Genomic DNA, 14,998 nt, shown 5'->3' on the forward strand with positions numbered 1-14,998 from the left:
CGTTCTTTTGCTCACCATGCCACCCCAGTTTAGACCCAGCCATATGCAAATCAGTCTTGACCCTGTTCCTCATGGGAACAGTCCAGACCGAACTGCCAAGCCAGGTCCTCACTGGACCGGAAACAAGCATCCTGGGATTTGTCGCCCTAAGTGGGAAGGGTATGCCCAGACGTGGGTCCCGTGCTTCCCATGCCACTGGATTCAAGCTAGCCTGGCTGATGAGGGGTGAAACCCCGAAACCGGTCCCAGGATGCTTGTTTCCAGTCCAGGGAAGACCTGGCCTAGCAGTTCGGGCTGGACTGTTCCCATGGGGAACAGGGTCAAGACTGATTTGCATATGGCTGGGTCCAAACTGGAATGGCATGGGCAGCAAAAAAACGATGGATTAAACCCAGATCTGTGACTGGGGGTGAATGTTTGACAATGTTCAGCATTCCGTCCATCACTTGTTGTTTTTGCATTTGTCGCCCTAAGTGGGAAGGGTATGCCCAGACGTGGGTCCCGTGCTTCCCATGCCACTGGATTCAAGCTAGCCTGGCTGATGAGGGGTGAAACCCCGAGACCGGTCCCAGGATGCTTGTTTCCAGTCCAGGGAAGACCTGGCCTAGCAGTTCGGGCTGGACTGTTCCCATGGGGAACAGGGTCAAGACTGATTTGCATATGGCTGGGTCCAAACTGGAATGGCATGGGCAGCAAAAAAACGATGGATTAAACCCAGATCTGTGACTGGGGGTGAATGTTTGACAATGTTCAGCATTCCGTCCATCACTTGTTGTGTTTGCATTCATAGGCAGAACATACCACAGGCGCACACATTCTTTGACCGTTAACATGGTATTTTATGGGATGGTTAACTTGGGGTGCTGTGTTGTGTATTTTTGTTCCGTCAGCAGCATTCGTACTAGCTTGCTCTGCTGGGATCTGCTGGCCTAACGTCCACATGTATCAGAGTTTTTGCATCGCAGACTAAGTCAGTCATTGAGTGCTGAGATGTTGGGATGCTGTGCTCCAGTCCATCTCTCCGTTGAGTGGCAGTCTTTACTTCACTGAGGTGGGTTGTTCGAGCTGACGTCAGATGTATGTGCTGAAGGGTTTCAGCACGTATCTGAGGTTGCAAACTATCCCATTGCCCACCTGTTGGCGATAAACTAAACGCATCTTCCTAGCAGTGTGGCATATTTATGCTGAGTTGGAGACCAGGGTGGTGGTGTTCTTTGAATTGTGTTGTTACCAGACATATTTAAGATGCCTTTGATGCTGACCAGCATTACAATGTTTGAAACAGCACTTTACCTGTGATATGAGGGTTTGGCCTGTATTGGCCTTTAACTTTCCCAATCGACTCTACACATCTACACCTAATGTGTCTTCTGAATATGTGTGTTGCGCCTAAACTTGGAGTAGAACACAACTCCTAGCAGAAAATACTTAACGAATCAAGCCTGGAGTTTCAAAGCTGCTTCGCATACAAGAGTGAGAAATAATAAAAGAACAGGATAAGTGAATCGTGCCCTCTGAATGTCAGGTTTTTTGGCGATACAAGTGTAAAGCATGTTTAGGTTAGTGTGTCCCTTTGGTGGGAAATTCCTGCATCATTTTGTAGATTTCCTCCGGACAGTTGGCAACTTAAATACACCGAACCATGCCGAATTACAACAAGCAGTGATAGTCTGACAGCCAGTAAACCACGCAAAATCACAAACATTGATGGTATTCTGACATGCATCTAACCATGTTAAATTACAGAAATTGGCAATATTGCGACATGCACTCAACCACGCAGAGTTACCAAAATTGGTGATCAACTGGCACGCAGTAAATCATGCAGATTTACAAAAATTGCCAATAATCTGAAATGCAGTAAACCGTGCTGAATTACAAAAAGTGGTGATAATCTGACATGTAATGAACCCGTATGAATGTGTTGCTTGAACCATGTTGTGTTCATTGACCTTTACATAACCCAGTAACAGAACCACATAAAGCACCCTCAGTGTGCAAACATGTGATAACCAGGACAAACTGATTCCAAGGCATTAGCACACTCAAATACTGCAGCCCAAAATCTACACAATTGTTAAGGTTTTCATGCATATGGAAAACAATCATGTAGCATATGTACAGTAATGTAGGTGCTATAGCTGGCTGGCTGCCTGCCCTCCGTTTTAATCACTAATGCAGTTTACAGGATTTCCTTTGCATTTATGGGCCTAGTCATTTGTTTCCCTATACATTGTACGGGGATATTTTTTAGAACAATTCCTGTGCATTTGGGCTACAGGTCACAATTTAAAATCATCTGGTTTTACCTCAATCTGAATTGCAGCTATTCTGTAGAGGATAATGTAGCATGTCCTAATATCACAGGCAGTAATTCTACATGGTACTTGCATTATTCATATTTTCATGAGTGACAGCATGCGCTCAGTGGAGCTGCAGCTACCAAAGGAAATGTAAGGGGAAGGGTGGCCATGGATTTTATAGAATAAATGTACTCCATGTCACAAGCAAAACATTGCCAGTCCCTTATGGAGGTCCATTTTCTTTTTTTAATATAGCACCTTGACCTTCGCCCCTGGTACACTATAAGGTTTCAAATATCCTCAGTGATTTTGCAATATTCTTATAATATGTGGTATGGTGTTCTTTCAATAATTTATTGTCCTTTCCTTGTGACATCACATGTTCAATAAAAGCTGGTAGCCCGGATGTCCCACATGTACTGGGACATACGAAAATCAAAGCCAGCTGTTGGGCCAGTGTCAATCTGTGGGTATATGGCTAGGATAGCGGGTGGAGTCTGCATTGTGGCATCACACACTGAAGCACAGCTGCTTTGCCAAGACAGGCCTAGCTTGTGTTGTGATATCACACAAGCAAGAACAGGCGGTGTGCCAAAAGCAGACAAGCTTACATGGTTTTATATTTATGAAGTGCGTGTTCACCCCTTGCAGCATACTGGTGCTAAAGAACAGGCTTTTTATTTAGTACCCCTTCACCGTTTTTCTCTTGTAATTAACCTCAGAAGGGCGAAAGGGTGAATAGGCACAATGATTCAAGACTTTGACTATGTCAAACACATATTCCCGAAGTGAATGCATTAGTCCACTGAACCACCAAACCTGACTTTCTTAGGTTGAGCATTGCAGCACGCAAGCACTGCTTTTTGACCTGTGTAATCTATTCTGTGGGCTTTAACCATGCCCATCACTATTATTCCTTCTTGGGCTTGCCTTTCAACAATCCCTTGATGTCATTGGTAAATGCTTTACGTTTGTCCCGCCTTGAGGCTCTTATGTTACGCCTTGCAGACTGACTCTATTACATGGATTATTGCACAATTGCCAATATACTTTTGGGAAGGCGAACTATTTATTTCTTTTGTCTCTTCCTTTTACGCTCCATGGCAGCCATGGTGCTTTAAGCGTGAACTTGATCGGTGGTATTGGATCGCTGTCACATTGTTCACACTGTTACCTAATAAGTAATTTCAATTTTGCTTTCGTCTCTCCCCTTTGTGCTCCATGTCTTTAAAAAAAAAAAAAAAAAAAAAAAACTTGTAATTGGTAAATGCTTTATCTAAATAAAGACCCATAAATCATCAAGCGGTCCTTCTGGCACAGTGAGAGAGCCGATACTACAATATTCACTGCACTCAGGGAAACTCGTCCCATAATGCTTTGCAGGTATATCTTTTTAAAATTGTTTTGTCCATAACTCTGTTGTGATCCTAGTACAATGGGAGTACCGCCAAAACGTTCAGCACAACACACTTTCTGTCTAGGTCATCTCTGGGTTTTTGTACTAATTTAGTGGGATCCCCAAAATAACCCCTACCACCATTCAGTGTATTTCTTTAAGCTCTCATGGTTGGAACTTTTGTTTTACAGCTGAGAGTAGCTTGTGTTTTAAGGGCCTTGTTTGCACTATCATTACAGTAGGCCTCCAAGCCCTGAAAATGTGTAATGCACTACACCCTCTAGGAGCTAAAAGTATGATTGCACTGCATTATTTCCTGCCATTTTGTTTTCATTTGGTTATGCCTTCTAGGGGCTAACTATATGGATACATGACCATGTTTCTTACAAATGTTTTTTTTTTTATTGTGGTGCCCTGTAGGGGCTGTTCTGAGCAATGCTGTTAACATATACTACAATATTCGCAGCACTCAAACTCACCCCATAATGCTTTTCAGGGCATTCTTGTTACACAAAGTTTTGCTCATAACTCAGCCTGTGGTGGTCCTAGGACAATGGAACCGCCTTCAAAACGTTCACCACAATGTGCTCCTTATGTCTAGTTCATCTCTGGGTCCCCACACTAGTTTAGTGGGGACCCCAAAATAATAACCCCTCCCACCATTCAGTGTCTTAAGTTTTTCTCATGGTTAGAACTTTTGTTTTACAGCTGAGAGTAGTTTGTGTTTGAAGGGTCTTATTTGAAAACAATATTCCAGTAGGCCTGCTAATCCTTCAGTTATATGCAGGGCCACTGGGATTATTTGGCAGAAAGGGCCAACATATGCCTCAGGGTTGACCAATTTATGTGGCAAAAACAGTCCAGTTATGCATTTACAACGCCAGTAGCTCTAACTCAAGTAAATGCAAGACCTATTGCATTGCAAATGCTTGTCTAACTTGAGGACTAATGGCAATATCTTTGTAGCTTGCTGGTGTCCTTATGAGGCACCTGAGAAATGGTACGTGCTATAGTCTATATGTTCTGCTTTCTTTACTTTCTGCGCCCTTCAGGAAAGAGTTTCAACTTCATGCTGTATTGTGAACCTACTTCAGAGACTGTGTGGAAGATGTTCAAGCTCTTTACGTTTTACCATTGTCTTATGTGTATAACTGTCTTTCTTGTTTATTTATTTGCATTTGGAATATATTGTTTATTTGTTGGTTGAATTCGGGGCACCAAAATCAATATTGCAACTCGAACTTTACAGATGCCTATCCTCAATCAATAAACGTATTTCTATTGTTTCTAAGTAAGCCAGAGACATCCATACAGATAATCTCTAATTTGTTTAGTTTTTAAAATGAAGTGCACACCAATGCAATTGTTTCTTTTTCATTGTTTCCACTCTAGATGGTCAGTTTGCTTCTGTCTCGGGGTTCCAATATCAATGCTTTTGACAAGAAGGATCGGCGAGCAATACACTGGGCTGCTTACATGGGTGCGTACCTTTCCAGATCCTGCCTCCAAACCAACATGATTGTTCTACGTAGAACATAGTGATTGGCAGTCCTGCTGCTGAAGGTGTGGGCAAACCCCCCCCCCCCCCAAGCGTCTGGACTGCAGACATCTCTGAAAATGACAGCCTTTTGAGCATATGCTCTTTGGTGTTTAGTGCCAGCAAGCTATAAAGCAAGACCTATCAACAATTATCCACTTCAGGTCCCTTATTCTGCCAGTCTTGAACATCAGTGTCATGAAATGTTGTCTGAGTTCATGTATGTTCCTACATTTTTGGTACTTTGTAACTTATAGGCGTTTTCTAAAAATGTGTACTAGAGGCAGAGCTGCTGTTTGTCACTCTCCAAGGTCTGATCGGAGAAGGAGGAGACTTGGAGAGAGTGTGCATTCATTGTGTCTGTTATGTAGAAGGAGGTGTGGGAATGTAAGCTTGTCACAGTAGCTGAGTGTGTTAATCAAGTCTGTCTGACCACCAGTACTGAAGATTCCCAGAGTGTGAGGAGCTGGGAAAGGTAACGGACAAGCGTTGCCTTTCATGTTGCACTGACAAATGAATGCCGTTGCTTGTGGCAGGAGAAGATTAACACATGTAGAGGAGATTTCTATTTTATAATGACAATAAGTTGTTAGACAGAGAATGAGAAGAATTTGGGGCGAGGATTTGGGTTCTTGGAAAAATATTTGAAATGGTGGTAGCCCTGAACTGTGCACACCTCAGTTAGGTGGGTTGTAAGTGTGTGAGAAGTTTACACAATTAAAAAATGTTGTGATTGAGGTTGAGTGATTGTGTAAAATCTTTGTGACGATGAAAGGATGAGCGAACAGGCAGTCATTATTGCATGAGAAGCACTAAACTAATACAAGTGACTGTAAAGGCCAAGGAAGTCAGTGGTGTGGAAGAGACCTGGTGTTGGAGCATAAGAGAGGTAGTTTTCCTAAGGGAGCGTCCAGAACCAAGGTCTGAAAAGAACATGGACTTTAACATTTATGCCACCTCGCGCAAAGCTCAACTAACTGATCATGGGTTCTGCTTTTCTTTTATGTATGTTCAGGTCACATTGAAGTTGTGAAATTACTCATCTCCCACTCTGCTGAGGTGACCTGCAAAGACAAGAAGTCCTACACACCTCTCCATGCCGCAGCCTCCAGTGGAATGATCAGCGTAGTCAAGTACCTACTCGACCTAGGAGTTGATGTAAGTGAACAGCATGAAACAAACTGAGAATTGCACAGCTTTACATTTTGACATTGAATTGTGGCTTTAGAACACGTGTTTATAATAGGGTTTTTAGTGTTTGATTTGTTTGGTTAAATCTTACTTTACAAATATTTGCATAAAGCACCTTATGATACCTTTGTCAGATCTCACTTTTTAAAGTACAAAGATATCTGCGCAAACATGGGAGAACGCACTCCGATTCCCCCAGGAGTGAGTGCCTCATGCAGGGCACGCGGGGGAGACGAAAGCAGTAGGTATTTGTAGGAAGTTGGCTCTGTATGTACTATTTCAAAGTAAGAAATAGCATGCACAGAGTCCAAGGGTTCCCCTTAGAGGTAAGATAGTGGCAAAAATAGATAATTCTAATGCTCTATTTTGTGGTAGTGTGGTCGAGCCGTAGGCTTATCAGAGGAGTAGTGTTAAGCATTTGTTGTACATACACAGGCAATAAATGAGGAACACACACTCAGAGACAATTCCAGGCCAATAGGTTTTTGTATAGAAAAATATCTTTTCTCAGTTTATTTTAAGAACCACAGGTTCAAGATTTACAAGTAATACTTCAAATGAAAGGTATGTCATGTAGGAACTTTAGGAACTTTGAATTAGCAAAATAGCATATACAGTTTTCACATAAATGACACATAGCTATTTTAAAACTAGACAGTGCAATTTTCAACAGTTCCTGGGGGAGGTAAGTGTTTGTTAGTTTTTGCAGGTAAGTAAGCCACCTACAAGGTTCAAGTTTGGGTCCAAGGTAGCCCACCGTTGGGGGTTCAGAGCAACCCCAAAGTTACCACACCAGCAGCTCAGGGTCGGTCAGGTGCAGAGGTCAAAGTGGTGCCCAAAACACATAGGCTTCAATGGAGAAGGGGTGCCCCGGTTCCAGTCTGCCAGCAGGTAAGTACCCGCGTCTTCGGAGGGCAGACCAGGGGGGTTTTGTAGGGCACCAGGGGGGACACAAGTTAGCACAAAAAGTACACCCTCAGCGGCACGGGGGCGGCCAGGTGCAGTGCACAAACAGGCGTCTGGTTCGCAATAGAAATCAATGGGAGACCAAGGGGTCTCTTCAGTGATGCAGGCAAGGGGGGGTGGGGGGAGGGGAGGTGCTCCTCGGGGTAGCCACCACCTGGGCAAGGGAGAGGGCCACCTGGGGGTCGTTCCTGCACTGGAGGTCGGATCCTTATGGTCCTGGGGGCTGCGGGTGCAGTGTCTTTACCAGGCGTCGGGTCTTTGAAGCCGGCAGTCGCGGTCAGGGGGAGCCTCGGGATTCCCTCTGCAGGCGTCGCTGTGGGGGATCAGGGGGGTCAACTCTGGCTACTCACGGTCTCGTAGTCGCCGGGGAGTCCTCCCTGTGGTTTGTTCTCCACAAGTCGAGCCGGGGGCGTCGGGTGCAGAGTGCAAAGTCTCACGCTTCGGCGGGAAACGTGTGTTGTTTCAAAGTTGCTTCTTTGTTGCAAAGTTGCAGTCTTTGGGGAACAGAGCCGCTGTCCTCAGGAGTTCTTGGTCCTTCTAGATGCAGGGTAGTCCTCTGAGCCTTCAGAGGTTGCTGGACCCTGGGAACGCGTCGCTGGAGCAGTGTCTTTAGAAGTGGGGAGACAGGCCGGTAGAGCTGGGGCCAAAGCAGTTGGTGTCTCCGTCTTCCCTGCAGGTTTTTCAGTTCAGCAGTCCTCTTCTTCTTAGGTTGCAGGAATCTATCTTGCTTGGTTCTGCGAGCCCCTAAATACTCCATTTAGGGGTGTGTTTAGGTCTGGGAGGGCAGTAGCCATGGCTACTGTCCTTGAGGGTGGCTACACCCTCTTTGTGCCTCCTACCTGAGGGGAGGGGGGCACATCCCTATTCCTATTGGGGGAATCCTCCAAAATCAAGATGGATGATTTCTAAAGGCAGGGGTCAACTCAGCTTTGGACACCTTAGGGGCTGTCCTGACTGGTGGGTGACTCCTCCTTGTTTTTCTCATTATCTCTCCTGGACTTGCCGCCAAAAGTGGGGGCTGTGTCCAGGGGGCGGCATCTCCACTAGCTGGAGTGCCCTGGGGCATTGTAACACGAAGCCTGAGCCTTTGAGGCTCACTGCTAGGTGTTACAGTTCCTGCAGGGGGGAGGTGTGAAGCACCTCCACCCAGAGCAGGCTTTGTTTCTGTCCTCAGAGAGCACAAAGGCTCTCACCGCATGGGGTCAGAAACTCGTCTCTCAGCAGCAGGCTGGCACAGACCAGTCAGTCCTGCACTGAACAATTGGGTAAAATACAGGGGGCATCTCTAAGATGCACTCTGTGTGCATTTTTTAATAAATCCAACACTGCCATCAGTGTGGGTTTATTATTCTGAGAAGTAAACTTCCCAGTATTCAGTGTAGCCATTATGGAGCTGTGGAGTTCGTTTTTGACGAACTCCCAGACCATATACTCTTATGGCTACCCTGCACTTACAATGTCTAAGGTTTTGCTTAGACACTGTAGGGGCATAGTGCTCATGCACCTATGCCCTCACCTGTGGTATAGTGCACCCTGCCTTAGGGCTGTAAGGCCTGTTAGAGGGGTGACTTACCTATGCCATGGGCAGTGTGAGGTTGGCATGGCACCCTGAGGGGACTTAGTCATTTTCTCCCCACCAGCACACACAAGCTGGCAAGCAGTGTGTCTGTGCTGAGTGAGGGGTCCCTAGGGTGGCATAAGACATGCTGCAGCCCTTAGAAACCTTCCCTAGCATCAGGGCCCTTGGTACCAGGGGTACCAGTTACAAGGGACATACCTAGGTGCCAGGGTTGTGCCAATTGTGGAGACAATGGTACATTTTAGGTGAAAGAACACTGGTACTGGGGCCTGGTTAGCAGGGTCCCAGCACACTTCTCAGTCAAGTCAGCATCAGTATAAGGCAAAAAGTGGGGGGTAACTGCAACAGGGAGCCATTTCCTTACAGTATTTTACTAGTGCAAGGAACTGCGCATACCTAAAACTAAGAGCAGTAGGAACCTTATGACTGGAATGTGCTTGAGACCATATGAAACTGATATAGTCTTGGCCTTTAATGTGCATGTTCTATGATCGTTGTATCCTGCATTTTACTCTAAGGATATATTTATTCTGTTACGGCTTTTTTTTTTTTTACTAAGACAAACTACCATTGATAGCCTTGCTCTCTCAAAAAGTTAGCATATACAAAGGAGATTCCTGGTTGGTATGATGTCATGCTCCATCTCTGCTGTTAAATCGAACCATGAACAGAGTAGCAATCATAACCATGGCCTAGTCCAAGTCGGGTAAATGCGATTCATGCCTTCCAAAACCCTGTTGTGATGCAAAACTCTGCAGCTGATTACCATTTCATCTCCAAGCACCTGTTCCCTCCAGCACCTGCAACAGAAGTTGGACTGAAACACTGATGTAGTTATTTCGTGTTGGTCCCCATTTTGCCAGAGCCTCCAGGACTCACGCCTCATAGATGAGGTCAGGAAACGCAGAAATGCCATCCTGCATATCCATACTACAGCAACTTACAGAGGTGCCTCATTCGCTCTGTGCTCTCTAGGAGTATGTCAGTGTATGCAGACTATTGCTGATATTTTACTGTAATATTTCAGAGAATCAAAAGGATGCATTGCACCTACATGACACGTCCACGTTCTTCACTTCATTGTTGCTTTCAGTGTCCTATGAACCTGCTTTTCTTTTGCCAACCTCCAGTGCTCCCAGTAGACTTAAGAAAACCTCACCTTCTAGGCTCACCTGTTTGTTTTTTGTTTTTATGGACAGATGAATGAACCAAACGCCTACGGAAACACCCCCCTGCATGTTGCCTGCTACAACGGACAGGATGTTGTGGTGAATGAACTCATAGACTTTGGTGCTAATGTCAATCAGGTCAACGAGAAGGGCTTCACTCCTTTGCACTTTGCCGCAGCCTCAACTCATGGTGCACTGTGTCTAGAGCTACTGGTCTGCAATGGAGCCGATGTGAATATCAAGGTAAGAAGCCCACGTCTGGCCAACCAGGTAGGGTTCGTTAAAGCTCAGACATGTTGTTCTTCTAGTTTCTACCTCTATTATGTATGCCAATCTGAAAGAGTCAAGTCTGTATACTGCGAGACAGTCATGCCTGAACATATAGAGCCTTCCAGTTAAAAAGGGCCTTACCTGTAGCTTGCTGTTCCCTCTGAGCAGAGAGACCTTTGTGTCTGTAGAGTATCTTGCTTTGTGTTCCTTTCTCTTGGCCTTCTCAACCATAGCGGCAACAGTTTGGTGTTGGCCATTTGATATTTGGGCACTTTGGGAACTTCACAAATAAAGGAGGCTCATTTAGCTAACTTACATCCCATGTGTGTTGAGGCTTTTTTCAGTTATGTATTAAAGATTGTTTGGACAGCAGGTGCCTCTCAAGGACTGGTGATCTAGATCTGCTGATGCAGTGGAGCTCAGCTGAGTTCTCGCTGCTGCCACAAGATATCCTTGTTCACACTGCTGCTGCTTTACTCTGTTCACATCATCCTGTTTCTGTATCTGCACCCCACTTTCAAAGCGATTTCCTTTGAAGAGAGTGGCTTTCATCTTTAAGTATTGTATGAAATGCTGGATTTTATAGCATTGCTTGAAGTAAACCTTCCTAATAGTTTGTGGATGAACTGTGAGCACTGTAAAGTAAGCTCCTTTTGGAAAAGGTTTCCTGCTCCTCCTGTATAACGTTGGAGCCCCGCATGGCCCTTCTAGGACATCTGATGTTAGAGGATGGGTTTGGGCCCTTAATTCCTAGGCCTGACCTGGACAAGTAACTTGGAGTCACAAGCTTGTCCTATGGTCTTTCAACTTTCTTGTAGATTATGCCATTGGGCTTGAGGAGGAATTTAGGGTTTGGGAAGCAGTATGTAACTGCACCATCCTGTCCTGCCCACACCATGGAAAACTGAAGCGATTAGTGTCTGCAAAATGTGAAGGGGTTGTGCCTGAAACAGTATTCGTTCAGTGCTCACCTCTTGTACACTCACAAGCTGAAGAAGGTGACAGGTGTCTCCACACTAAACCAGTCAGCTCTGTCAGGTTTGGATTGAAACCTTTATTGTGTAGTGAAGTGAAATATCACATTCTTCCACAGTGCATTATGCTAGAACACCCCCACTGCCATGCGCTCCAACTGTTAGACCAAGAGTAGTTGACCTTGCAGCATTCAGAACACAGATGTGCAAAATGTTTACATGATGCACACAATTAGACATTCTGAACTGTAAATGGGTTCAGAAAATACCCAGATTAGGCTTGGTTATTTCTGTAAAAAGGTTGCCTCTAAGTGCTGAAATAGCACATGATAGATTGGAAAGTGGAACTGGGAGAGTGGACAAGATGGAAGACATTTAGAGGAAACTAGTTGATGGAGTGGCCCTCCCCGAGCTGCAGGTATCTCATGTAGTCAAGCAGTAGTGCAATGTGGCTAGATATCTGTAGACATCTGGGCGGGAGGTTTGGTAATGAGAAAGGATTAGAAGAAGGATGAGGATTCACACAGTGTCCAAGGGTTAGGACCCATGGTACACGGTCGAGTCACACTAAGGCAGCCCTGAGAGAACCCCTGAAAAGCAGGAGACGGGCTCCCTTTCACATCTTTGACCTCTCATGGAACCTTCCTTAGGGACTCTGCAGCTGAGGAGGGATAACCTTGGGGGAGAAAGGACTGGAGGTAGAAGTAGAGGATCTTGGCTGCTGGGAGGACCTAAAGTATGAGCCCGAGTCTTCTGCTGGCTGCTGAAGCTTAACCCTAGCACTTGCCTAGAATAGTGTTAAAGACCTCACCCCTTAGGTTAGCCGGCTGGCGGCTCCTGCATGAAATGTTTTCCTTGCTCTGTTAGGGCTACAGCTCGTATTTGTGAGGTGTTTAGTTAGGCACGGGCACAGAAACGTGCCTGTTTCACTCCAGGGCTTTTAGGGCTACATCTAGTAATACGTCTGCAGGGTCTAGCCCTAGCAGGCTTCTAGCACAGTAGTGGGATATTCTAGGATAGTAACACTTTGCAATACTATGCATGCAACTTTGAGATGACAAGTGCCTTGCATAGGAGAGTGCACAGTAAGTGGGTGGAAGGGTGCCTTCAGAGGCTCTTGCACATGCAGAGCAGAGTATGGGTAGATTCCAGACTTTAGATCTGTACGTGGCCTCCCAAGTGCCTTGAGAATTGATTCCCTCAGAAAGAATCCATAAACACATGTTCTTGAAATGCCTGGACTCTAACTTCTCTGCCATCCCAGTGAAGTTTCCGCAGTTGGCCATTGTTGGCGCGGTACCCCTGTACCGTGTATCATTATGGCTTATTTTATACCTCTTTCTCCTGCATGAAATACTCTCCACGGATGACTTGAAAAACACTGCATCATGATGCTTGCTTGCTTCTCAGCAAGTCTTGAAGTCTGCTGGAGATGGGGTTGTACACACTGTAAACCCACTCATGCGTGGAGAAGCCTGTGTCCCTCTTAACCAGGCAGTTTAGGGATCAGTAGTTAGTGGCACTTTAATAGTGTCGGGGACAGACATTTTTTTTTTTCTCCTGGTGTCCTTAGTGTGAAGAAATTGTTTCCGAACATTAAAAATCTGTTCTAAGTGTGACCTTTCACAACCACTGAGTGTTGCTTCAATGTTGGGCACTCCTGCGCCTGTACATGAGTAGACAAACTTTTCTATTGTGTGGATATCTTGGTTATAGCCTCAAGGGCGTATTGGAGAACGATTTGTGACCTGTTCTCTTCCTCTTCCCTCATTCTTTCACATGCTGTCCAGTCCCTTCCTTCCTGAGATTACCAGTGCAGCTTACAAGTCTGTGTTAGATTCCTTCAAAGGTGCCACGAGGATGGGAAATGGAAAGGATGCTTTTGGTTATGCCAGCCTGACCAAGTTCCAGCAGAGTAATGTGACTTAAAAGAAGGTGCCAAACATAAGCTGGTGTCTTATGCCAGTAAGTTGTTCACTTTTGTCTTCTGCCCTACATGGGCGTCGATTCATCATAATGCCAGGACTAACAGAAATTATTATTTTTTGTGAAGACGGCATTGCTTGCAGGTTCCCAAGCAGCCACCCAAGGGCAGCCACACAAAATCACTGTCTACAAACACTGGTAGAGAGGAATTCGCACCAAAATCGTATGCCTACTGGAGGGGGGCATAACGTTTTTCCTGTTTTGGATGAGTACTGTATTGTACACCCCACGTACAAAGTGGGAAACTCCTTAAAGCATAGCTTTTGTACTTGAAGGAACCTCTTCCAGCAGCATATGGCGATACCAGTTACCACTGCTGCTGATTCACTGGGTGTAAGTCCCTTCTGCACATTTCCGTAACCTTGTCAGGGTATCCCCTTCTCTGCCATCTTGCCAGCTGGGGCAAAGTGCCAGGGACTAAAGGATTCCAGGATTGTGGTCCTTGCGTGGGTCCCTGTGGCTGTTACTGCTGAGAAGGCCCCTGGGCTGCTGGGAATGAAGCTGCTGTTGAGGTGTATGACTACAGCCCCTCTCAAGCCCCCATTAGAAGGGCAACATCCTGTCTCATGCGACAGCAGTTGGATACTTTGGCTCGACCCTCAGATTCATTTAGGATTGGACTGTGAATCCCCCATGTGCATTTGTTTGTCTCTGGAATCACAACATCCTACAGTCCAGTGGTTCCCAACCTTTTGACTTCTGTGGACCCCCATTTTATCAATACTGGAGCCCGGGCACCCCCACTGAATCATTATTGGAACACGGGGACCCCCAAGGAGTCATTACTGATAGCTGGGACCTAAAATTATTAAATTTTTTAAGCAGCCGCGGACCCCCTGAGGTCCCCGGCCCACAGGTTGGGAACCACTGTCCTACACAAATCCTACTGCCAAAAACACTGCTGCTGTTTCTGCAGCCCTGAAGCTGGTGCATGGGGACTCCGAGCTCCCATCACTGTCTGGAAGCCTGCAAGCAGTACTTCACTTCAGCAGGTGGGGCTCACCAGCACTTGTATTTGGGGACTAGGCCTTATTTTCCATCATCAGACTGTCCCAGAACAAGAGAGAGGCAGAAAAGTGGGTACAAAAGACGAAAAGATAGGTAGGTAGAACAGTGGCAAAGGGAGAAACGAAGGATGACATAAGCTGCAATCGGGGTAAACAGGCAAGGATTGTAGGGTTCTGGATGAAGGGATGAGGGTAGATTCGAGACTAGTTAACCTTCATATTCAGTAGCCCCATCGTTTGGCAGTGCCTGCCGCTGGCTTGTGAGGAAATCTTTGCCTTTGCACTTACTCTTGTACAAATCAAACTCTGCAGTTAAGACGCGGACTGAGGTGAACTGAGAAGCCCACAACGTCACAGCCTGAACATCCCGATGATGTCCTCTGCGTGCATCTGCATAATGTATTGACTTTATTTTTAATATTTATAAAGCGCGTGATCTCCCAAAGGCATCCTGTCTCTGGAACCCGAGGCAAAAGAAAGTTATTTCTAGCAGTACAGGATGGCGCTCCAAGAGGAATAGTCACTTTTCCATATTTATGGACCCTCGACATGGAATAGGGGAAACAGTAAACAATACAAAGGGAGGGTAGGAACTAGTTAAAGGTACAATGACAAAGACA

At 45.7% G+C, this 14,998-nt stretch overlaps 1 protein-coding gene across 2 annotated transcripts in view; it reads left to right on the plus strand.

Annotated features, from left to right (window-relative positions):
• The window catches only part of ANKRD28 (ankyrin repeat domain 28), a 496,481-nt gene that overhangs the window by 261,339 nt on the left and 220,144 nt on the right, over window positions 1-14,998 (plus strand). For both annotated transcript variants that reach the window (XM_069212092.1, XM_069212091.1), the window contains exons 6-8: window positions 5,092-5,179; window positions 6,252-6,394; window positions 10,172-10,384. In XM_069212092.1, the coding sequence (XP_069068193.1) occupies window positions 5,092-5,179; window positions 6,252-6,394; window positions 10,172-10,384 (444 nt within the window). The remainder of the gene's footprint in view (window positions 1-5,091; window positions 5,180-6,251; window positions 6,395-10,171; window positions 10,385-14,998) is intronic.

The sequence above is a fragment of the Pleurodeles waltl genome, chromosome 10, assembly GCF_031143425.1.
Source record: "Pleurodeles waltl isolate 20211129_DDA chromosome 10, aPleWal1.hap1.20221129, whole genome shotgun sequence".
Taxonomy (NCBI): Eukaryota; Metazoa; Chordata; class Amphibia; order Caudata; family Salamandridae; genus Pleurodeles; species Pleurodeles waltl.